Source organism: Harmonia axyridis, chromosome 5 (assembly GCF_914767665.1).
Source record: "Harmonia axyridis chromosome 5, icHarAxyr1.1, whole genome shotgun sequence".
NCBI classification, from domain to species: Eukaryota; Metazoa; Arthropoda; class Insecta; order Coleoptera; family Coccinellidae; genus Harmonia; species Harmonia axyridis.
Genome location: NC_059505.1, coordinates 17155832 through 17182585, shown reverse-complemented (window position 1 = coordinate 17182585; position 26754 = coordinate 17155832). Strand labels below are relative to the sequence as shown.

The 26754-nt window shown below is 35.1% G+C and overlaps 1 protein-coding gene across 1 annotated transcript; it reads right to left on the bottom strand.

Annotated features, from left to right (window-relative positions):
* Positions 1-2876: 2876 nt before the first annotated feature.
* On the bottom strand, positions 2877-8664 carry LOC123680830. Its single transcript, XM_045618948.1, has 4 exons — positions 8223-8664; positions 8009-8174; positions 3159-3646; positions 2877-3091 (listed from the first exon to the last, which is right to left on the bottom strand). The coding sequence occupies exons 1-4, from the start codon at positions 8662-8664 to the stop codon at positions 2877-2879; spliced, it is 1311 nt and encodes a 436-aa protein (XP_045474904.1).
* Positions 8665-26754: the final 18090 nt, after the last annotated feature.

Genomic DNA, 26754 nt, shown 5'->3' with positions numbered 1-26754 from the left:
AGGGTATAAATTACAAAGTTATATTGGACAATCCCAGGCGGTAAATTGTCCAATATAACTTTGTAATTTATACCCTTTCGAATATTTTTGTGTCAATTTTGTTCCTATATAAGATTCCGAAAACCTTTGTACTCTTATCAGTTCAGAAATGTAGCCTGATGAAGCCACAGTGTGGCGAAACAATTGTTGCTAACAATTAAATAACATAGTGGAAATTACTTCGTTTTATTTTATTTTTAATATTGAGTTAAATTTGTTGTCGGAGAAGTCTGGGAGGAATTATGAAGGAAATTATAAAAGATGTATGGATTAGGTAGGCTAAGTGCTAGTGGATGGCACATCACACATAATTTAGGAAAGCATTAAATTTCTTCAGTGAGTCTGTTGTACCTTACAACCATGATGTGAGGGCTTGATAAGCGCGGTTGCGATGGCGTCATCTACACTCAGGAGCGACTGGTGTGATGAATTTATGAACTGAATAAATTTATTAGGAAAACTGGCGTTTGGATATGTCAAGATACACTTTTATATCTATCCAGAAAAAAATTTGGCAAACGATTATCACGGTGCTGAATTGGTGGCAGAATTCAAAAAAGTTTTTCAGGAAACTTAGGAATTTATACAGGGTGTTTCAAGTTAATAATAATAATAATAATAATAATATTTATTTTATTTGCTCCATCAAATATGTTACATGGAAAGTCAGGATATATAGATACTAATATATAACACGAGTTAAATGTACACAACAAACACTGTTACAAGTTTAACAAACAATGAAAATAAACATTTAAAAAGTACGATCAAGGAATTCTCGCACAGAATAAAAACAATTATCTTTCAAAAAAGTTTTCAACGAATGCAAGAACTCTCTCCCTCTTAGATCTTTCAGACAATCTGGTAACCTTTTGTATATCTTGGCACACATATAATTTGTACTTGATTGGGTTCTCGTGAGACGATGATGTTTAATCAGTAGATGGTCCCTGTGCCTCGTTCCATAACAATGAAAACTTCCGAGAGTTAAAGTCCGAATTATTCTCCACCACATATTTCATACATGCGAGGATGTAAGCAGACGGCAGAGTCAGTATTCGCTCCTGTCTAAACAAATGTCTGCAACTTGTTCTGGTTGAGACTCCACACAAAGCGCGAAGAGCCTCTTTCTGTCTCAAAAAAATCCTATGTGCAGCAGAAGAACATCCCCACAGAAGTATACTATACCGTAGGTGGCCACGGATTGAAAGTTGGCAAAATAAGTAACTCTACAGACATCAGCTGAGGAGACTCCTCTCATCCGCCTTATCGTATATATGGCCGTAGAGAACCTTCTTGATAATTCAGACATATAGGGTTTCCATGAGAGATTTCTATCGAATATTATACTTAGTAATTTAATCTGTTCTGCATCGTGATCCTCGTGGCCTCCGAATCTCAGAATCTGGGTTTTATTTATATTTAATTTCAAACCATTTGCAGAAAACCATCCCTATGCAGCCAGCATAGACATTGAAGACGCATCTCTCAGTAACTCCACAGAATCGACTCTGTTGAACAAATTCGTATCATCAGCATAGCGTACAGTCGCACTGACAGGGACATTCAGAGGGAGATCGTTTGTGTATATATTAAATAATACTGGTCCCAAAATTGAGCCCTGTGCAACCCCACGCTCTATAGTATAGGTAGTTTTTTCACCCTTCCAGTCAACAATATTCATTCTTCCCTGAAGGAATGACTGAAAGATAGAGAGTGTTGTGCCACGAATTCCATAATACTCCATCTTGTTCAGTAGGATCTCCCCCACCACACTGTCAAATGCCCTCGAGAGGTCACAACTCAGCACTTCGCATTGATCTTTATCATCCAGGGCCGCTGTTATTGATTCTAATAAGCTAGTCAATGCAGTAGGGATGTGTGGTTCGTTCAATTTCGACGACCCGGGTCGAACCAGATCAATAGCTCTGACTACCCGGTTCAAAAGACCCGTTCAATTGACCCAATGGTTCTTTTCAGCTCACTAGCTCAGATCGAACCATGCACGATTTGCGCATGATTCAAAGATCCGTAGATCTGGTTCTTTCGTTCCTTCTTTTCTTTACCTGGTCAAGTTAAGGTTAAGAATGTTTTTGTTAAGTTAAGATCACCTTTGTATTTGTGGATCGGTATGTTTTTAATAGGATCGAGAATTCGTGATAATGATATATTCGAGACATGATAATAAACATAAAGGAGATAATCCATTATCAAGAAGTTATAAGTTACCGAATTGGCCGAATATAATGAATTGAGTTAATTGAGTTGAGATCTGATCCATGTAATGATTATGAAAAAATTTCATAAACCAATTTATGTCTCGTTCAAATTGAATGATTGCGGACTATTCGACGTTTTAGCTACTAATAAATCATGAATGTATAGTTTTAACTAAACTACATTCATGTTTCTGAAAAATTTTTATCGAAAAATAATAAACAATATACATTAACACATTTTCAAGATATCATAATTGGTAATAATCATGAGAGGGAGCCATTACAGACAGTTACTATCTATCATTTTTGTTCAAAACCGGGTGCCGACTGCCGAGCCGATGATTCATCTGCGAAATTGATGTATTTTATTACTACCAGATGTTTCTTTGCGGTCAACCCATCCGAAATAGTCTACCTAGACTAGAAAAACGAACCATTCCATGGATCTTTCGATCTTTGGGACCTAAAAGATCCACAGATTGAATGAACTGAACGTGAAAGTTTGACTCATCTGGATCGGTTCGAACGAACGAATCATTTTCAGCGAGACGACCCGATCGAACCATTCGTTTTGAAGACCCGGGTCTTTTGATCCGTTCGTTCGTGAACGACACATCCCTACAATGTAGTAGTAGTCGATTTGCCAGAAGAAAAACCATGCTGATCCTCACTTAGGACATTTTTACTCTTTGAAAATGCTATTAGCCTTCTCTTCAGGAGTTCTTCGAGGATTTTCGAGAAGACGGGCAGAATTGAAATGGGCCTATAGTTGTCCGCATAATCGGCATCTCCTTTTTTGTGGAGTGGTACAACTCTGGCCATTTTTAAATTCTCTGGAAATATTTCCTGTTGCAGACACTGAAATTTTACTCATAATATCTGCCACATATGGAAAAATACTTTTCAATAGTAAGGTGTTCATGCCATAAATGTCTTGCGTTAATTTTCCCTTGAGACCTTTCACAATACTCTGGAGTTCAGATACGTCAGTTGGAAAAATGAACATTGAGTGGTCGTTAATCTTCTTTCTCGACATGTAGTTCTTGAATAGAATAGAGGGGTCGGCATCTGATCCATGGAGAATCTGATTTCCACTATCTCCAATATCAGAGAAAGATCCTGCCATATCATCAGAGGACAACTGGGACTGCCCGGCCCCAGTGCCTCTTCTTCCCGTCTCTCGTTTTATAACCTTCCATACAGCTCTCGATTTATTTTCTGCACCACTAATGAATTCGCTGTTATATTTTTGTTTTTGTTTAGTGTAGCTTTCTCTCAGACATTGCTTGAGGTGTTTCAAGAGCTGTTTGGAGCATTCGTCCCTCCTGACCCAGTTGATGGTTCGACAGCCTATTAGACTTTTCTGGAGAACGTGGCCTATTTGAAATCTGAAAATTCAGAATATGACATTGTCAAGATGCCCTATTCAGCTAAAATATTTTCGAAGCTCCGGCACTTCCGTTTATACAAGAAATGAATACAGGGTGTTTCATTGGGAAACGGAAATTCTTCACAGATACATAGGTGGCACCAAGGCGGTTCAAGAGATACCCCATTTATTGGGTCGTACTGTCTTCGTAGCCGAGATACAGGATGTTTTATGAATTTTACCCGTTTCTTCGTTTGATATGGCCTCAGAAAGAAACGGGTAAAATTCATAAAATATCCTGTTTTTATGAATTTTACCCGTTTCTTTCTGAGGCCTTATCAAACGAAGCACCCGGTATATTTTCTGCATATTTGGCAAATATGTTCCTAATTGAGAGCCCAAACATTTCATGCAATAACCGCCTTGAAAATCGATGTCCGGGTTAACAAAAAATTATGACTCGTTTGAATCCTCGAAATATCACCCTGTACATCGGAATTTTGAAAATCTGTTTTAATTTTCGGAAACACCACTAAAAACTAAACTGAGACGTGTACTTCTAATTTTCACGCAGACAGTTTTACTGCAGAAATTTTCAACGTAAAAGTGAAGTTTTTGAGTACTTGGATACCTGAAAGTGGTTTGAAGTGACTTTTAACAATGCATTATCAAAAATATTGAATCCATAATTCTTTCGACATTACTTTCAGTTTTTATTTTTGAGTTACTCTCTCGTCGTTTCTCATTACTGTACAAATTTTCAACGTAAACGTGAAGTTTTTAAGAATTTGGTTTGCTGGAAGTGGTTTAAAGTAACTTTTAGTGATAAATCTGTAAGTTAGTTATGGAAAGCATAGTCCTTTTTTGTGTGTAAAGTCTCTTGTTTCTTTTAGCAGAGCTGTTTTCACTACTGCGAATAATCATAAAATTTCGTATTCGATCAAGTAGGTTGACAACCATCATTTTGACAGAAAACCATTGTGGATAATTCAGATTTATTAATTATTTTGTTATTATATTTTTTGTTCATAATTGTTTCAAAATATACGATATCAACCTAATGCAACTCAATTCTCCATAAAGAGACACTGAAATAGTATACAGCTATAAAAAGGAGAACCAATGTAAAAATGAATTACAAAGTAATATTGAAATAATTATGGATTAAATATTTTTGATAATTCATTGTTAAAAGTCACTTCAAACCACTTTCAGGTATCCAAGTTCTTAAAAACTTCACTTTTACTTTTACGAAAATTTGTGCAGTGAAACTGTCTGCGCGAAAATTTGAAGTACACGTCTCAGTTTAGTTTTTAGTGGTGTTTCCGAATATTAAAACAGATTTTCAAAATTTCAAAATAACCATTTGATTATTTCATCTGCTGCTTCTTGTAATCTTTGGTGTATGATATTTGCTCTTCTATGTTTGACTGCTATTCCTGTGTCATACTCATGAACGGCAAGCAAATTTCTCGGATTCCTTGGTATATCATGTATGTATATAAATAAATACGTATTATACAGGAGAGGTTCTAATACTGAGCCTTGTGGACTCCTGCTTCTAAGTGTCTTAGAGTTGATATTTCATCTTCTAATTTTACGTAGAAATTTCTATCCCTCAAGTAATTTCTGATGATTCGGCACATCTTAATTGAGTATTCCACTGTTCTCATCTTATAGCCAAACTCAAATGCTACTCTCACATCTAGTAGTAACAGTCCAGTAGCTTGTTTGTCTTGAAAGCCCTGGGTGATGTACTCTGTTAGCCGGAGAAGTTGTTGTTCAGTTGAATGTTTATCTCCGAATCCGAATTGTTCTGTTGGTAGAATATTCAGATTTTCGGTTTCTTCTTTGAGTCTCTTGGCAACTACTCTTTCTATTATCTAGCTAGAACTGGTAAGAGACTCATCGGCCCATAGTTTTGCGGGAATTTTATTTTCTTTCCAGGTTTATTGAATACAATCACTGCGGCTGTTTTCCATCTGTTTGAGAAGGGTTCTGTTCTCATTACTGCGTTTGCAATGTGTAACGAAGTGAAATTCGTTACTAGAATCACCCGGTATAATTTGCCCTAGGTTTAGAATTCAATAATTATTTTACTAAAATCACCCAGTATAATTTGCCCCAGGTTCAGAATTCAATAATTATTTTACTAGAATCACCCAGTATAATTTGCCCCAGGTTTAATTTTCCATCATTATTCTACTAGTCATATGAGTAGGTGAAAATAAAATTTTAACCGATGCAGTGAAAGTATTTTTGTCCAGTTCAGGAAAATTCATTTGGAATAATTTCTGGTTCATTTATTTCATGAAAATATAACAATGCAATTTAAAATCTCAGCCTATGTATAAAAACTTCTCTTCAATGTGTTTTTTTTTACATGTTGTCGTTTGTTTTTTATAGGCACACCGCCGATTATGGCGAAATTTTCCCCTTCCAACCGACACAACAAGTAAGGTATTTCGGAAAAAGGGGATTATTCTTGCCGGTGTCTTCGAAGTATAAAGATATTTTTCTAGTTACTCCTGTCGGTGTCTTCGAGCTAGATATTTTCTAATAATTATTGAGCGGATTAAGATTGTTTTGTGGTTTTCCTGAAGTATTTAGAGTTGAATTTTCAGTTTACATTTTTCTTTTTGTACGTCGGACGTTTTTAGTGCAGTAATTTATAGTTGTGAATTTGAAACTTAGCTCGTGCACGAAAAGAATTTGAGTTCGTGTGGTGAAGTGATTAGGATTGGTAAGACCCGTTTTATTCCTGTCTGTATTACCGGTGATTTTCCTGTGTTCCATCGCTTCTTTCCGAGTGTGATTTTTTTTTTGATTTTTCTTTCACAAGTGGAGTTTGTCTGTCAGGTTCCTTATTGAGAGCAACTCTTATTTGGAACTACCAGGCAAAATTTCTTATCTTGGGGAGAGGGGTCGCTTATTTCTGATCTTCGGATCACTGCGGTCTTTACGGCGAATTACCCTCTCCGGTCGGATTCGAGTCGTGACTTGGTGGATGCGCCGAAAAATACCCTGCTGGAAATTTATTTCTTAGATCCGTCTTTCTCAAGTGGAGTCTGTGTGTTGGGTCCCTTATTACAAGCAACTCTTATTTGGGACCACCAGGCAGAACTCCCTACTTGTGGAGAGGGGTCGCTTATTTCCGATTTATGAATCACCGTGGTAATTTCGGTGAGTCATCCTGTCCGGTCTGACTTGAGATTCATTTTGGTGGATGCGCCGACTAATACCCTGATTGGAATTTGTTTCTTAGATCCAACTCATTCCTCAAGTGGAATCTGTGTGTCGGGTCCCTTAGAGCGAGCGTCTCTTATTTGGCACCACCAGACAGAATTCCTGAACTTGTGGAGAGGGGTCGCTTATTTACGATTTATGGATCACCGTGGTCATTTCGGCGAGTCACCCTTTCCAGTCTGACTTGAGATTTATTTTGGTGGATGCGCCGACGAATACCCTGATTGGGATTTATTCCTCAGATCCACCTTTCTCAAGTAGAGTCTGTGTGTCGGGTCCCTTATAGCGAGCAACTCTTATTTGGGACCACCAGGCAGAACTCTTTATCTTGGGAAGAGGGGTCGTTTATTTTGATCTCCGGATCACAGTCGCATTATCCACAGAGTATTTAGCCCTAATTCCGTTGATATCCATTTTGGTGGATGCGCCGTTACAAGACCTGATTCGAATATATTGTTCAGACTTGTTTTCTCGAATAAAGAGGTATCAAACCAGACCGTACGGAACACAGGATAGGTTGTCACATCTGACTCATTAGACTGCATTTCACACGCCATTCTCAATGCTTTCCACGCTTGTCCGCACTTAACCGCTTTTATCATTGCTCAATTTGCCTGCTCACTGCTTAATCATTTCTGCTGTTTGATATACGCCACCTGCTCACCTCGCTTGGTTCCCATTCCGTACCGTGTTGCATTGTGAATATTTGCTTTTGGTGTTTAGTAGCCTTTCGCATTATTGTATATAATTTGGTATTGTACATAAGGGAACGATTAGTGTTTAATGTAGTATGTTTCTTCAGAGTGTCTTTTATTTCTCTCATAGACATTTACTGCCATCTAGTGAAAGAAATCACCACTGGTCAATCGCTCTCATCTTAGATTGAATCGAACCCTTCTCCAACTGTTTAAAAGCTACCCAGGGTCGATAATAGCGAGCGACGTAAGGAGTTGCGACCTTATAAAACCTATCGCAATTGGCGCTTGAGGTAATATAGAAGGGAAAGAGTATACAATCAACAATCCGAAGAAAGTCGCCGTCACAAATGTTATTTATTGCAGCTATCCCTTCTTTGGGAAAATTCTTCAGCATGATGTTTGTGATTTTATTTTTTCGTGGCGCATTCCTATTTTGCAGTTTCCTGATCAATTCTTTGATTTCTGTAGGAGAAGTTTGATTCGTCATTGTCTCTTCTGGTAGTGTCTTCATTTCTTCTTCATGTTCTTCTATTATTTCTTCGAGCTCTTCATTATCGTCGTCTTCTCTATAATTAATCCTAGATGCCCTTTCAATTGTATCGGCTAAGGCATTTGCTTTGTCGTAATTTGTTTACGCCGTTCCATTAATACCATGCAGTGGCGGTATTACTGTGTTCTCTTGCCTAAGATATTTTTGCATTATCCATGCGGAATGATCCTTCGTGTTTAGTTCGCTTATTTTCTTATTCCATCTAATTCTCCAGAGTTCAATGAGTGCATTTTTCAAGACTTGACTATGTTTGTTCAGTTTAAGCCTGTCTTCATTTTTCTTGTAGATTCTATAATTTTTCGTTAGTCTTCTGTTGATCTTGATTAATTCTTTTATTTCTATAGGGTTCTTTCCTTCTTTATGTCTTGGTGTTGGTTTGATTACCTTCTTCGTGCTCTCCTCATATGCCTTCAGTATGTGTTCTTCTAAATCGTTTACTCTATCTTCGAGTTCTTCTGGCGTGTCAATCTGTGATATTTTTGTAATTCTCAATTTCAAATTCTTACTGAATTTCTTCCAGTCCCTATAATCTCTTGTATGCATTTTTTCATTCTAGGGTCCTGTTCCTAGAATAAATTCAATAGGGTTATGATCAGAAGTTCCATCCTTTATGTTGCTCAGTGTGAAATCCTGTCTCACATTTTTCATTAATACTGTCAATCACATCCGGTAACCCTAGACCTTTTGGGGCGTATGTCGGTGTTACAGGTCCGATTACAATTGCTGCATGTTTTTCAGCATATTTTTTCAATTTATTTTGATTCGGGTTCTCTTCTCTGCTATTCCCTTCTGGTAATTTGCAATTCAAGTCTCCTATAATTATCCTCGGGTGTTGTCCTTCTAATAGCTCTTATGTGTTAGGCTCAAATGATGTCTAGGGCCAAGGAGATTTTCACCATGTCTAGTGTTATAACTATGAGTGTTATTTACCGTTGTATATTTAAAAAAATTTTACAATTCTCTCCCGGTATCAATTAGAGAACTGCCATTGGTGAAATTTAAAGGAGCAACAAAAAAAAACTAACATTGGAGATCTGTCCATACAACATTGTAGAATTCCTAAATAATTTGGAGTGAATGTGGAATTAAAACTAATTTCTTTGTTTCATTTCATCATTGCTTTATATATTTTTTTTGTACATTGACGATGCTTAACATAGGTGTATGTATTAAAGCAAATAAAGTATTAATAATAAAAAATAATAATAAAAATAATAATAAAAATAATAATAATAGACTCTGTGAATTTTCTTCAAGTATCTAATTGTACATCTGGCGGTTTATAAGTTGAGATTACACTTATTTCTTCTTTGTACATTTTCAGATTGGCCTTTATTGTTTCTATTAACATATCGGGGGTGGCTCTTTCGACGTTATGGTAGATGCCTCTCTTGACAATCAATGCCACGCCACCTCCGTCTACCGTGTCCGGTCTATCGTTTCCATGTACCATGTCATTTTGATACGATATTTTATCCTTTGATGTTAGCCTTGTATCTTGCAAGGCAATTATATCTGGATCTTCTTCTGCTATCAGTTCTTTTAATTCGGTTTTTCGCGATTTCACGCCGTTTATGTTCCATGACACTATCTTGATATGCTTCCTTTGTTTCGTAAGATTCATTAATTCGTTTTACCAAATAAATTGTTCATTTTCGAATCTATTACGGATTCGAATTCCCTCATTATTCTACTGAATAGTTTTTCGGTGATTTTATTTGTGGGGGCTGAGTCGTTCTAGCAATTTTCTTTTCAACGGGTTCCTTTTCAACTGATTCCTTCTAAGTTGTGGTTTTTTGCTCTTTTTCCCACGATATTTTCTTTGTTGGAGATATTTTGGTTTTTGTCCTTTTCTTCGTCACAAGTTTGAATTCGCTACATTATGCAGATCTTCTCATATTATATTTATATCGTCATCAAGAGGCAATAACCGCATACACTTTCTTCTCATCTCCTGTTTGGAAGCTATAATATTCTCTACCGCGTTGGTCAAGGAATTTTATTATTTTTCTGTAGTCATCTACAGACGACGCGAGTATCTTGATTCCGTCTCTCACCACTGTAGCGTTTTTGTAGTTTAGTTTCTGGTAGTGAAACTCCTTTAAAATTTGAGTCCAATTGATGTCCCCATCATCGTGATTGGCGGTATTCTAACCTTCTTGACGGGAGTTTCCTCTTTCGTCTCGGTCGACGAAGAACTATCTTGCCTAGCCTGTTTCATAGGGGGGCCATTGTGGCTACTATAAACTTTGCGGGTGTTAATATATAGCAGTTTGGGGTTTTCGACGCGTTTCGTCCAGTTTCGGATAATCTGGGCTAATTTTTGGCACGGCTCCTTTCTTCACAGCAAGGGAATATGATGCTACCTCAACATCGGTTGTGGGGGTTATTGACGCTTCGGCAATAGTCTTGGAAGTACTTGGGCTAAGGAATTCCGAAAAAGATTTTATCTCAAGAATGAGATTTGAGATGGTTTGCGACATCTCATTAACTTGGAAATGAAGTTTTTCATTTTCACGTTTGAAAATCGACATCACGTCCAATTTCGATTGGAGTCTCGCATTGTCGCGTCGAGCTGCATTCCTCTCCTGGAATACAGGATCCGGATCCATATCGAATGCTTCTTCCGAATGATCGGACATATTCCGCAAAAGATAACAGACACTGAAAAGGAACTGAGGTTAAAGTGACGTTCTTTGAGTATCCAGCACAGGACACTCAAAGAACTTCACTTTAACTAAATACACAGTACTGAAAAGTACTTTCAACTATTCACACAGTACTGAAAAGTACTAAAACAAAAACCTTTTGAGCCGTATTGGCCACATCTTCGCTCTCTGACCAAGTGGCTCTCACTCTTTGCGCACCTCGCTGCGCAACCTTCACTCTACAACGTCTACCACTCGAATAATATAAAAATGAGCTGTTTCCAAACATGTTTGGTACTTGTGGTCTAGGAGACGGAATATGAAACAAATTATTTCTTATCAATTTAAAAAAATATAGTCGTCTAGCTTTTTGTGAAATGTCTTTATTTGTATAGTAGTTTATTGGTGTTCAATGACAGTGTAGTACTACAATATTTTTGGTATTCGTGAATGTTTTAATTATTGCTATCAACATGTGATACTTTTTTGGAATCAACTCAGCTAGAATAATCGGAAAATTGTGACAAAATGGGGATGTTTCATTTGAAAAAAATGACGGTGACGTCATTACTCGAAAGTGATTCACCCTGTATATTAGATTATTATTTTAAAATACGGTAAATTAAAATAAAAAATTTACATGTTTCAGGATTATTTCTTAAAATAGTCTGTTTAGGTAAACATGAATTTGTTCAATACTTTATATACGGACACAGTGTATATGATATGATACTATATATTATTTGATTTCGAAATTTCACAAGGCATTATGTGCCTCAGAAAATTTTTGTTTCTGAATTATTAGGGGAGATTGATGCTGGATGAGATATTTTGTCGAAAATTATGAATTTTTGACTCAGTCATCTCAATGAGGTTTGAGTAACCACTAATTGAAATAATATTATCCACTTATAAATATACCTACTTTATTTCAATGGAGGTTCAAATTCCAGTGAATAACACTTTGTCAGAAAAGTATCTAATAAGAATAATAAAAATTTTTTATTATTTCAACTTTAGCATAAAGTAGAAAGTTATTTTTGTTATTTTTTTAACTATTGATAATAATAAAATTTATTTCGGTAAATAAACAAATTCACACAGAGTCACAGAGATATATAGTATTATTATGCGTGATATCTTAAATAATAAAATATTCTAAGAATATGCTCTATAATAAAAAAAATAACAAATGGCATAGAAGAATCACCAATACTAGTGGAAGAACTCTGATCGATTTTGAGAACAATAACCAAGAAATCTTTATAGACGCACCAAATGAGCCAACTCACTACGGGCCGATAGGTCGCCCGGATGTATTGGACATCGCGATGTTTAAGAACATCCCATTAGTTCATCGGATCACAGCCACATCTGAGCTGAGTTCCGATCATAATCCTTTTTTGGTTCATCTTGGAGATTAATTCGATGAGGATCCGCCAAAAACCAAGTCATAGATAGATTGGCAGGTTTTCAAGGACAAAATGACGACAAATATGAGCCCAATTAAACTCATATATGACTCCAAGGAACTGGAATCAGGAATGACACAAAGGACTGCTATGCAAACTGCTTGCGGCAGGTTTCCCACTCTCCATGATCCAACTTTTAGCTTCTTACCCGCATTCTCGCAAGTTTAGAGCCAGAGTTGACGGAGTTTTGTCTTCAGAGAGGTCTCTTTCAACCGGAGTTCCGCAAGGATCTCTGCTGTCTCCAATATTATTCATATATGTATCCGACATGCCAAAAACGGTGAAAACTTCCATGGCACTGTACGCTGACGACACCGCCATTCTTGCCACTTCTTGGTGTCCCAAAATGGCAAGGGAACACCTACAAGAAGCCATCTGCAGACTCCAATCTTGGTTTGCTCGATTGAGAATTGAAGTAAACCCTGAGAAGAGCGAAGCAGTTCTTTTCAGCAAAAAGGAAAAAGATCCCGTCGGACACGTCGTAATGTTCGGTAGGAGGATCGAATGGAAAAACGAGGCCAAGTATCTGGGAGTGATACTTGACAAGAAGCTCATTTGGAACCAACACGTCACATCAGCTGTGACGAAGGGAAAGACAGCAGCGGCAGCGTTGAAACCGATACTTTGCAAAAACAGAAAATTGTCTCTTTCCAACAATCTTCTTCTTAATAGGTCCACCGGTCGGCCAGTCATGTCTCACGCATGTCCGGCTTGGGAATACGCCGCAAAGACGCACCTGCAGAGACTTCAAGTCGTGCAGAATACGAGATCCTAAGACGAGCAGTAAATGCACCTTGGCTTGTCAGCAACGTACGGATACATGAAGACCTGCAAATACCATTCCTAGAGGACCATCTAAAAGATCGGAGCGTGAAGACCTTCATTAAAATGGAAAATCACGCAAACCCTCATATAAGGAAGGCTTGCGACTACGATGAAAAAACTCCTAGAAAACACAAACGACCGAAGATGGCACTTCCCTAGGAAGTATGTGTTAAAGCTAACCCCTTACTTGCACAGAGATTGTGTAATGATTACACATACTTGATAAATATATAAATAAATAAATAAATAAAAAATTATCTGAGTGGCATTTTTCCACCTGCTAGAACTGATCAAAATAACTGACCAGAGGTGAATTATATTGAGATGGAGCAGTAAAAGGCTTATAGCCTGACTGCAAAAGAGAAAGAAGTTCTAAGTTTTAATTCTATAGGCATATATTTGACCTATACTACTGTAGTAATCATCAAATACATTTGCTATTTGCTGTTTATTTTCAAACTGATTTCCCTCATATTTTATACTCGTGATTTTCGTTTTTGACTAGTGTGCATTTCCGCATATACTTTCCATGTATTTCCATACTGTTTTCGACTCACATTGATTAGTGTCTAATATTTTTTTTATGATAATTCTTTTTCGAGTTGTTGACTAATATTTGAACTTCATTTTTATAGTTAATGTATTCAGCTTTGAAAATTTCGTTCTTGGGATCTTTCTTCGATTTTAGATTTCTATTTATTGCTTTGAGCAGAGAAGGAGTAATCCATTTTTTACGGATAATTTCATTTTTTTCAGTTTAACAGAATGTGTATTATTTTCTATATGTTTTATAAGAGTTTCAATAAATGAGTCAGTTAAACCGTTGACGTTATTTTGATCCTACATTTCCGACCATGGTTTATTCTCTAAATCTTCTCTCAGTTTTATATAGTTGATATAGTTTTTCATATTTAAGCCTTTATTATTGTGGTTTGATACTTTATTGGCTAATTCTAAATTGACAATGATAGGAAAATGATCAGTTATAAGATATTGTAGTATATAACCCTTTATACTGCCTAAGTTGTTTTCCAAGTTGACCTTCTTGAGAAAAATATGATCTATGCAGCTGTTTCCCGCTGGTTTTATGCATTCATTCATTATAGACATGAATCCGAAAGTAGATAAAACATTGTTATATTCATGAACAAAGTCGTCATCCGCCAGCAAATTAATGTTTACATCTCCTATCAACACGTGTGTTTAGGCGTGATTCCTTTTCTCCAAGTAAGTGTATACTTCTTTATTAAAGTTCTTCACACATGTCTGGGGAGATCTATAAAGCGCTGTTAATGTTAATGCATTCGCACCCGAAATACTCATAGCAATCGATTTAATTTCACCCAAAGTTATGATTTTATGAGTGAAATCCATATCTTTTCTCAGAAAAACTAGCAAACCATCGTTTCTATTTAAGTTTGCTTTGTTATAGATAGTTTTGTATCCGCTTATGTTGAATATTTCTGGTTTACGTAATTGAAAAGTTTCTGAAAGAACTATAATGTCTAACGTAAGTGGCAAGTAGTCCAGAAGGATAATTAATTCATCGAAATTTCTAACGATGCTTCTAATATTCTTATGAAATATTTTAAGTTCCCCAGCCTTCATGTCTTGTGGAAAATTATTAAGTGTTTCTATTATTTTTGTCCTATATTTACCCTCTTGATATTCTCTGATATATTGATTCATGGTTTCCTCAATGAAAAATTTCAAGCAACGGATAGAAAAAAAGGAAAGTTTAATTACATACAAAATTCAAAACAAGGCCAAAATAAAAAGCGAAATCTGACTACGTACATTTAAGATTTCGTCGAGGCAGTTCTAAGTTTCATGCCTTGTTTTGGTTCCTTTTTATTGGGTGATTTTTTCTTCGGCAGCTTCTGAGTTTCGAGGATTGTTGGTAACCTATGGATTCATGACCTGATGGATTTGAACCTCATGAGAACTTCAGTAGTCTCCCAGTTTGCTTCTCCATCATCTTCGCTCTCCTCGTTTTCAGGTCTATTAGCACTTGTAAATTTACCAAAGGTGAATGGTGTCGGAGGTGCACCATGGGGTTTATTTTCTTGAGGAATTTCGACTAGATTTTCAACTGTGTATTCTCTAGCGCCGATTACGAGGCGGTTACCTCGTATGAAAGATTTTTGGGATGTGTTGATCCTCGCCTGGAGAAGATTTGACCTAAGTACTTTAAATTCGGTTCGTTGTTTGTCAGTTGAATCATGCGCTATACTAAGACGGGTTTCCTTTAATTTCTTAACGTTTGAAAAGATGGCTTTTTTTTCAAGTTTGATATGAACTCCACCTTGAAAGGAGAATTATCTGATTTCCCTAGTCTACAGCAATCATTTATGTCATCCTCTTTCAGTTGGACCTCCGATAAGCGATGAAGTTCTACACAAATTAACCTTGGAGTAGGATGATTTGCAAGCTTGTCTAATCCAAAAATAACTATGTTATTCCCCCTATTGGTTCGATCTGCGAACTCAATTTTTTCCGTCAGAGCGGAATGTTCTCCCTTATTTTTTAAGGATTGAATTTCCAACACCAGCCTGGTTTCAGTTGCCGCAATCGAATTTTTTACCTCCATTTTTCCTTTAATGATTGCCTCATATAGACGTTTCAGGGTGAATTCCTCGGCAGTCTTCGATGATGCATCAATCATAGTCCGAGAGCTGGCACGAATTTTTGGGTAGGTATTTGAGGCAAGCTGAAAACTTGTCAGATACCTCTCCTATTATATCCCAACTTGGAATTGCAGACCTGGCTGGTGAGTAGCGGGGCTAAATCAACCCCTAAATTTTTAAAAATATTGTTTTTTTTTCCCAAAAAATATATTTGAGGCACTACGCAATTTATATATGTTGCAGTGTAATACTTAATGAATACGAAAAAAAAAATAAGCCAGATAATTTGATCGGGGTTTTAACATTGCCAGAAGCGTGCAAAAATATTTTGCAAAAAATTATAAAAACTGTTTTTGAGGCAGCTTGAAATTTTGATGAAGTGTTATTTATAACTGAAAAATAAGATTCCCAAAGAGACAGATCATTTCGGTGGGGCTTTCTACCTGCCAGGTGATCAAACAAATGATGAATGGGTACGACAATCACTGTAACAAACTGTATTATTTTCTTTTTTTCCTGAAAAGGTAGCTATAATAAAAAAAAATATTTGAAAACTGTACAAAAACTTATTGATTCTCCTAATTCCTGTTTCGATTGAAAAATATTGAAATTGTTGTTATGAATTCAGGCAAAATAATAAAAATCATTGCAATTTTAGAATTTTTTAATTATCTTCATTAATACAGGTGCTTATTCAATCAAATTCCATGAAGTATTCAAATAATTAATTTACTTGACTCAGTTATGCAAAATGGTATCTTATCATTGTGAACTTCCAGAAGTGGAAGAGACAAACTGACCAATCAATGCAGCAATGGAATAAATTGCCTTGAAGATCTGAAAAATTTATATCTATAAATATAAAATTCATAACGTATTGATGTAAAATTATGATGTTGATGAGTTACCAGATTTGAATTATTTATAGCAGTACTATTATCCACTTTTGTTTAGGTTACCTGAAAATTTTGAGTGCGCTATAAAAATTTCGATAGCGGCATTCAAAAGCATGTTTGAAATATAAGATTTTACTTGGTCTTTACTTGATGAAAATTCATTTCAAATCGAAATGAAATGACAGCAGAGTACAAAGTTTAGTTATTTGGGTTTAGAAATAACTAGTCGAGAGACCTTATCAGAGAAATCCGAATGCAAGCCAACAAAGCCTCAAGATTGCCGGATACCTGAGAGACATAGAGTATACAGGGTGATTCACCAGGATGTCCTATTAGACGTTTATAATAATAGTGTATTCATGCTAATACACACCAAAAATGCTTACATACGTCAAATTACAAATCAAAAACAAAAATATACAAAAGTATCACTCCTGAAAATCAGAAAAATCACAAGAAAAGTATTCATCGGAGAAATAGAAAAATTTCCTCAGGAAATAGTTACTCCACACTTAATTTTGTTGATTCGATGGAAATCGGTATAAATATGCCTTCTTTGACGTGTACTATGGAGAACTAATCAAATCTTTGAGCTGAAAATTTGCATAATGGGGTTTGAGACAATGATGTTTCTCCCTAAAATATCTTCAGATCTCTAAAACTTCCGGTTATATCGAAAAGATACTACTACTTCCTTATTTCAAAAGGCACACATAGTATATTATTTCATCATTAGATAGCTTTTTTGATGACAATTCCGACAATATGCCATAATTTGCGTAAAAACTCAACGGTTCATGAGTTAATGGGATTATTATAAAAAATTGGTGGCGATGAGGACCCAGAGATCAGAGCTGTGCCAAAGCATTGTGCTTAGTGCTTTCGAAAGCATTTGAAGCCTCTTCGTGCTCCCGAGCTCTTTTTAAAATCAGTGCTTAGTGCTTAGTAATCGAAGCACTTTCACAAAAGGCTAAGTGCTTAGTTACAGATTTCTAAGCACTAAGCACTTCCGAATTTTTGTCATAACACAAAATGCGCCGATATGGTAGCCTTTAATCGTTTTACATAATGTGATTAGTCCTTGATCGTCTTGAAATTCGATACAGTAACAAACATCTGACGCTGGCACTTCTGTGTGAATTTAATGCACAATTGTTTAGATCAGATCAGTTTTATTATGTACCTTGAAACTTACTTAGAAATAAATAATAGTCAAAAGAGTATTTTGACTATTTGTCTAAGACAGCAATATCTGTGAGTAATTTTAATTATTCATGATTGATGAGATATGATTTATCTCGCCTGAAGATGGATCAAATTGGATCCGAAACTGTAGCGAAATAAATCGTTTGTGAATCAGCTTGTTTGCTATGTTAATGAATATTATTACATTTATTACTCCGAAGAATTTCCATCTTGAGAAGTTTCTATCTTCAATTCCTTAAAGGTAAAAATATTTCAACTGCACTTCAGATGTAAATACGGCTATCCGCTGTTACTGTTGCCTGTCGGCACGTTTGATGGTTTTTTTAACCCTCCAGTGCCGGCGCTGGCAAATTTGGCGCCTGAAGCAAAGAATTTTTTAGCGCCCCGCTGAAAAAGTATCAATCAAATCGCCTCCCACCCCCAACAAAAAACATCACCTGCTTCGATGATGTCTTGTAATCGTGCTCAAATAATTTTGATTCTAGTAAATAAAGAACATTGAAATATTTATATATATCATAACATTTTTTTTGAGAGTTTTGAATTAAATAAAATAGCCAAACTGAACAAATACATATACATATGTCAAAAAAAGACTAAAAAAAAAACAAAAAATCCCAAGAAAACATTAAGTTTATTTATTTCGAAGCATAAAAATATAAAACGAAATATCACATTTCATAAAAAAAAGGAAAAAATCATTTTACCTACATTAAATCCATAATGATAATACTTTACGTGCCTGCTTTTGGAGAAAAGTTAATTCGAATGAAACGAAATGTGTGTCTTGTTACGGTGTAGGTATCTTTGATTCATAACGTAAGTAATCAAGGGCGTAGAAATGGGGGGGGGGAACTGGGGGTAATTACCCCCTCCCCCCAAGATTTTCAAAATTTAAAATTTCAGATATCTCGTAAAGACGAAGAACTACAATTTCTCCATAAAATGGACCAATAATGATCATTTCGCTTTTCTTTGAAATCAACGCGTCAGTAAAAAATCGGACCCATTTACGAGTTATGAGTTTATTATCGCTTTCAAGATGAGTATTTTCATTGCACTACAAGCTCGTCTTAGTCCGAGGTTTATTATTTTTCTTTATCTATCCGCTTTCTAGGCTTATTTTCCATCTGTGATTTTTGCATTCGTCATCGGTATACACCTCGGTATACACTTACCCGTTGTTTTCGGTTATTTGTATCATTTTTGTCACAAAATTTCAATATGTAGTTATCAAAGAACTGAACTGTGTAATTGGTATCGAAAAACTGTCTGGGCTGTGTTTTACAATTTATTGTATTCAAAGTGCAATTTACTTGTGAAGACATCAGTTTTGAATTGGAGATACAAATAAAAATACAGATTTCTCGGATCTTTTTAAGAAAAAGAGTCCTATAAGATGAGTCCGCAAACACTCATCAATTTTTCATTAAGAGTTTGAAAAACGAAGAATATGGTATGGCTAAATGTAACAAGTAAGTAAAATTCTGGAAGATAATAACAATAATGATCGTCTTATTGTCTATAAAACACATGACTTTGTAGAAGAAACAGAAACTCCACATTTACGAAGGCCTCCATTCTAACGACTAATATTTTTTGGAAAAATGACTTGGTGTTTAAGTTTACCATATTTTTCATCTTGTGCCATTTTTCAAAATGAGATTGCTGATGTGTTCTCTTCTTATGCCAGTCATGATTTTCAATTCAGCTTTCCTTTCAGTCAACATAGTAATACTAAAAAAAATAACATAATCCACATGACTCGTTACAAAATTACACATTTGAAACTTATCATTCCGATATATCACCACATTTATTAAATGCGACAAGGCACCACAATCACTTATTCGATTAATTTGTTCTAACAATCTAACTATAATTATCAAACTCATTTAAATTATCTAGATATCAAACGCCTTCATAAGATATTCAACTTAAATTGGCATAGATATTCCAATTTGAAGTTTTCAACATGTGATATCCTAATTTTGAATGGAAATCTACAGGGTGAATTTTTTCAGGTAGTTCAGAAAAATTTAAAAAGAAACTCTGGTTAAGTAATACACTTTTTGGTTTGTTGTAGTTTTGTCGTATCTGCAATCGATTTCGAAAAAAAAAATCCAAACAGCTCTCTATAGTAGTTCTCAGGAAAATCCAAATTATTATAAAGATCCAGTTAGGTAGCTGTGATAAATAAACTAATTATTAGTGTTGGTACTTATTCACCACCTCTGTAGCGAATATTAATAAAGATTCGATAAACTGATTAAGCATCACAAAAAAGTAGGATACACCCTGTATCTCGAAAACAAAGCTTTTGCGGACTCATGTTTATGAGCCATTTATTTTAAAAATTATCCAAGGAATTTCTCATTTTCCTTCGTAACTCCAATTCAGGAACAACCAGTATAAGTATAAGATAGAAACATCCAATTATTAATAAAATAAAATTATTTCGGGTAATTAGGTTCAAACTTCGTTATCAAACCTCTTTTTTCCAACTTATAGATATGAGTAAACAATGTCGTCAAAAATATTTTTTCGATAACCCACAGGAAAAAAAAGATCTACGCCCTTGTAAGTAATATATCTGATTTTCATATTCACAAGACACAAGAAATATCAACTGCGTACGATCGAACGCAAAGCTTCGAAAACTAATTGGCAAAAAAAAGTTCTGCCGAAAACATTTGGCATTTAATAGTAACTAGTTTCGAATGCAGAATCGTAGGAATTTCCAATATGTTGAATGTGTAAACAACTTCCACATAATTCGAAAGCGAAGATAGTGTTGTTTTTCGTCTTTGTGAAATTCATTTCATCTCTCTTTCAATTAGGGTAATAGTCAATGCTGCATATATTGGTTGGGTTGCGATGTGTTATTTATTGAACACGCGGCTTGATAAAGACGGTCTGGAGATTTTTATTGCAGGGAATGTTGATGAACGCAGCGGAGCGGACCAACCTCATGTTGTTTTTAAGAATCAAGACTATATTTTTTTAGAAATATGAAAGGGTGGCCACACTCTAGGCTAAATTGCCGCTCCTCGAATAGAGGCGCCTGAAACAGCTTCACTGTTTCCATCCTAACGCCGGCTCTGTACCCCTCTTTGTTATTGGTAAACCCGGGTGCACAAATTCTTCTAGGATTTTTTCTATCTGAAAACTGAAGTTTCTCCGAGATGCTGAACAGGTTTATTTCATCCGGGCTTGTATTTTTAGAATCCCGAAATATAGATACATACACACAAAATTCCCGAGTGAATGTTTTTTCATTTATCTCATGAAACATCATAAGACGTCGAAAATTTATTTTACGTTTATACCCCTTAACATTATCTAACTCTGTTATTCGGGTCTAACGATGTATTCAGTTACTGAATCCAATGTTTATTATGTAAATTTTGGAAACAGAAGGCAATAAAAATAGACAATTATGAAATTAATTGCTTGAAATAAATCCTACTTTATTTTGCTAACACAAAAATTATTAAGCTTTGTTGGAGAATCATGGGAATGAAACGATGGCGTATTTCTTATGAATGGCAATTATACAGGCTGTTCCACCAGCGATGGCGATGCTCTTTACGGTGAAGGGCTGAAATTTTCAAAATTTTCACAGTATCATTAGGCTCCATTAGAGCTAGTATTACTAATTGTTTCGATAACTCATAAGGTGTATAAACGATGTGTAAATGAATGAACAAAATGTCTTTTTTTATAGAACAACCTGTTTTTATTCAATTTTCAGATCAAATGGAATTAATCAACCCAAGATTTCTCGAAATTTTATATGCTTAAACTTTCTTTTTTTTTTGAAATATTTCGATTTTTCATGGAGGTAACAAACTTTAGAAGAACTGACGTTTTCAAAATGAATGAAGGTGAGATTTTTAAATTGAATTCTAGACAAATGGAGGTTAGTACTTACTTTTTGATAATCATTGGGATCTCTACTGAGACAATTCATTGATGACTCATTCAAACGTTATTATCGGGCTTATTCCGAATGGCATAATATATTATATTTTCTTATCAGGTAGCAAATTTGAAAAGTTGTCTAGTGAATGAGAAAAAAAATTAAAGGGTGACCAGTTGAAATAGTCCAATATTAACTTTTGAATGCGTCATCAATGAATTTTATCATTTTGAACACCCAGTAGAGTTCTGAATGATTTTCTTTCGAAATCTCATTCAAATAAATCAATTTATTACGAAATTTCAGCGCTTTATAATTTTGTTACGACTATCTAGGTATATCTAGTTGTTCTAGGAATTTCAAGTTTCAACTTTGAATTGCGGTATTATGGTTAAACGTAGGTACTTATATCCTCATTCTAATAAGGGATTGAAATATGTATAATTGTCCTTGCAAGTAAGAAAAATCTTTAAATTTCCATTAATTCTAATCTGGAAAGCCTTCCTGTCGAATATAGATTTTACCTGTTTACTCATTCATCTTCCCGGTTAATCGTTTCAGACAAATTGTATTGAAGATTGAACAACTAATAATATACAACTTTTTCGTCTCCTGGATATCCTTCATATCTAGCTTCGTTTTCGAGAAAAAAAATCGAAGCCACTCTATTGCATATCATAGACACCATGAATAGTTTTCTGAATGAGTTGAACTATTCTTTTTTTCTCGATAACGAAGCTTGATATGAAGATAATACAGGAGACTGAAAAGTTTAATTTTTAATTATTCAATATGCAGGTTTATTTATAAATAACTAGGTACCGTTTTTTTCAAAACTTCTTCGCCCGTCATATTTCGAAAACTCCGGACGGTTCGTAGACCATTTTTATGACCAAACGAATCAATATCTGAAGCTTCGTACCAATGTGACCAGATTTAGTAGAAATCTACTTTTTTAGTAGAGTTTTCGCATTTTCATGGAATTTTCAGTAGGGAGAAATCAGTTGGGAGATTTTGTTAAGTTAAGTTTTAGAAATCTCACCGAGACGGTTGGGAATTGGAAAACCTAGATTGTTCCGATGAATCAATTCATTGTTCATCGAGGTTCTACGAGGTTCTAGAAGAACGTACATGAACATAACAAAATCATAAAACTTCTTTGGAGGCTGTCAGTTGAGAATAACTACGAAAGGTGATGAAATTTCCGAAGGGTACCTCATTTGAAACATATGTTATATCGAGTGGTGTAAAATCTTCAGTTGAAAATATACCATGGTCTGTTTAGCTGAAAATGAATTTGTTCCATACTTTACGGACACAGTGTATATCAATGTATATCATTAAATAAAAGGATCTTTGAAAAATTTCCGCAAAACCTATTTTTTATAATTCTTTCAGATTTAACTTCGAAACGTATCTTGTATCTAATGCCTCGAACACTGATGTTAAAAGAATTTTGTATTTGCTTATATTTCATTGGGTATTTTGTACATCATTGTCAGTGATTGCATCAATTTGGGCCATATTTAAAGTTATGTGGGAAAAGAACTCTTATGGATTTGAGTAATTTCTGAAAAAGAAACACTAATCGGTAAAATATTTTCTATATATTATTCTATATATCCACTTATGTGATCGTTGTTGGTTCTTCGTTTCATACTATAGTTAAATAATGAAGTACTTGTTTGAACAAAATACCTACGGAAGCAGGTAGTGTCGTGAAGAATAAAATCTCAAAATTTTATTAGTTTAGTATCCCGTTGGCCAATAGTCGATTAAACAACAGTAGTATTATTTACAGAGTTAGGTAAACGTCAGTGAAAATTCAAATAATAAGAATAAACACGTATAAGGGTCAAGAAATTGATACGCAAAAAAGTTCCATTAGAATTCTTCCATGGTGAAATTCATATTTTCATTCAAATTCTCATTACTCTGATACCATTTTTACGACGATTTTACGAATAATGAGAAAATTTAATGCAGCATCATCTATGCAATTTTGTCAAAAAGTATGTTAGTAAATATTTGGTAGTTTTCAGAACGATGTTGGTAGATGTTTGCGGCAAGTAGATTTACCATATGCCTTTAGTAGATTTACCATATCGTCGGCTAAGAGTGTAAATCTGCTATGTCCATATTGAACAATTTCACAGGAGACCGAAAAAACCGTACAGTACAGTGTTATAATAATAATAATAAGAGAGTTTATTCATGAAAATACATTCAATAGGGTTTATTGAATGTATTTTCATGAATAAACTCTCTTATTATTATTATTATAACACTGTACTGTACGGTTTTTTTCGTCTCCTGTGAAATTGTTCATTATGGACATAGCAGATTTACACTCTTAGCCGACGATATGCCAATCTGGTCACGCTGCTTCGTACCGTAGTGAAAAATCAAATATTAGTTACGTCGTTCATAATTTGAGTTAGTTTGATGGTTCAGAATTAATTCTTATTCAAGTTAACTAGCTTTCTTACCAGATGTTGCTGATGTCCTTATTAGGGATTTGCCAAAAGAACGGTTCTATTAGATTTGCTCTGGTTTAAAACCAAATTTTATCTTGGAAATGTGCATTCAAAACAGAAAATGATTGAAATATGAACTTCAACTCGAATATACATTGGAATATGTAGTTATGCAAATGCATATTCATCCGAAGCCTAGTAAGGCTTAAGCCGAACTCGTCGTTTTTTTGATCTTGGAAATATTGGATAATTTTTTCAATCACGTAGACAGAATGAGTGAGCAGATGGACAAAATGGGCTAACGACCAAAAACCCAACTCGGATAAACCTCCTGACACACCACCTAGAATATGGTATTAAAGCTGGTAATCAGCTTCACAACTAATACTGAACACATATACAAGGCTGAAAGGCAGTTGTGAACAAAGCTATCACCCAGTTGAAGGAACTTTAATTTAAATTAAAATTGAATGCCGTCATTAAAACGAAAGTTATTGTATTTCCACTTTTAATTCAATAAATTATAATTGTTTCACTTCATACTTCAGATTTTACCTTTTTAATAACAGTGGACTGGACTGGGCGTTGAACCAGGCGCGGATCCACGGGGGGGGAACTGGGGGAACGTTCCCCCCCCAAATGACCCAGGCACCTCTTAAATTTTGCCGTCCCTCCTAAAATTTGACATACTTAGGCTCAAATAATTACAATATCAGCAAAAATTTCACCTTCAATACATTTTGGGAAGATCCATATCTATGAACGGCAAAAAAAATGACGTCCCAAAATGGCGAAAGTGTCTGGGGTCCACATTTTCAGTATTTTGAGTATCTAAAAGTTCCCCCCCCAAAAGTGGGGCCTGGATCCGCGCCTGCGTTGAACAACTAATCCAAGCAGCGAAAGACAGAAACCAGTTCAGTCAAGTTGTCTTGGAGATAGCCCACGCATGAAGACAGGCACGACACCGAAAGAAGAAGAATAACAGTGGAGTTAATGTAGAGTTATCCCCATCACAATGGCCATAAATGCACAGCTCGGATCACAATCGTATTCTTATCTATATTATGTGTTCATATAAATGTAAGGACGGGATATTCCCTCGAAATCTCAAGTAATATGTTTGGGGGTCATCTTGGAAAAGGAGGTAAAATTTAACCAGCACCGGCACTACGCCGTCCGAAAGGATGAAATGGCGCCAACCAAATGCTCTGCCGCCGCAGAAATATGTCCGCTCATAACATAATATGTTCTTTATTTTCATAATCAATGTTATGCCTACAAATGCAAAGAGGAAACTGCTTGAAATGTAACAAATTCATCAAGAATCAAGACTAGGAAGAGTATTCTATGAATTCCTCAATAGAATATAGTTCAATATCTAAAATCAGTTTAAGGATTATTTTTTTTTTTTTCAATTTTCCTATATCAGATAAATCGATTGAAAACTTAGGTTTGTCAAACACTCTTATGCACATATATTTTGTGTTCTGTTCAGTGTTGAGGAATGCCTCGGAAATTGGACTGGAACTCTACGTCTTGTACTGTTTATATTCAACAGATCATGAAAATATTGGGGATTTTGTTCAAGAATAGTAAACATTCCAAAACGTATAGTCCTGGAAGTGTGAGCATGGACTTATCTCGAAAATGATTTCTACATGACTCTCTATATTAAACCCTCAAGGTACATACAAAAAACTCACCCTGACAAGTAATAAAAAGTTGATTTCTAGCAAAGAAGTATTCATTGAAATTGGTGTTTGTGCCCTTTTCGCAAAAATGCGGTAAATTTGTAAATTCTCCTTATTCATGTAATACCAGGGAAGTTGCTCCAGTAGAAAAAGTGTTCGTTCAGACTGTGGAAACAAAGATCATTCAATATGAGCTTTTGAAAATTCAGCGTGCATACATGCACATTTTTTATGAAAATATTCACATTTAATGATGATCATATGAAAATCAGAAAAAGATCAAATGAACATTACCATACATGTTAGTCGAATTGAGACGAAAACTGAATATAAAAGAGCCTAAAAATAAAAGGATTTAATTCAAATACAGATTCAGCTCGTTTGTGAATTATGTTTGAGATAATAATTTGACATGCCAATTCTTTAATTATTTTGAATACAATATAATAATCATTTGGGATCCGCCAAGAAAATAATTGTTTTAACTCCCTTGATGCTTTTACTGTTCTCGTTTTTATTCCAAAATGTACGTGTATAATCCATAAATTTGGAAATCATGTTAATGGCTAGTGATTATGGATCTTTAGTTATTTTTTTTTCTGGCTGAACTACAATATGAATAATCTCTCCTCAATTATATTAGAACTGCTCTTTTTCCAGTACTGATTATTAAATCAAAATCAAATAAATAGAATAAATAATTTTCATATACCTATATCTCCTTAGTATTTGATAAGCATTAATGGAAATTCGTAATTCAAATCTGCGCGTTACTTGTTTTTTCTTTCATTTTTTTGCGTTTAGAACTCACTTCATTTTTTAAATGTTGACCTGTTGATACATACAAAGCTGATGACATTGTTCCAGCA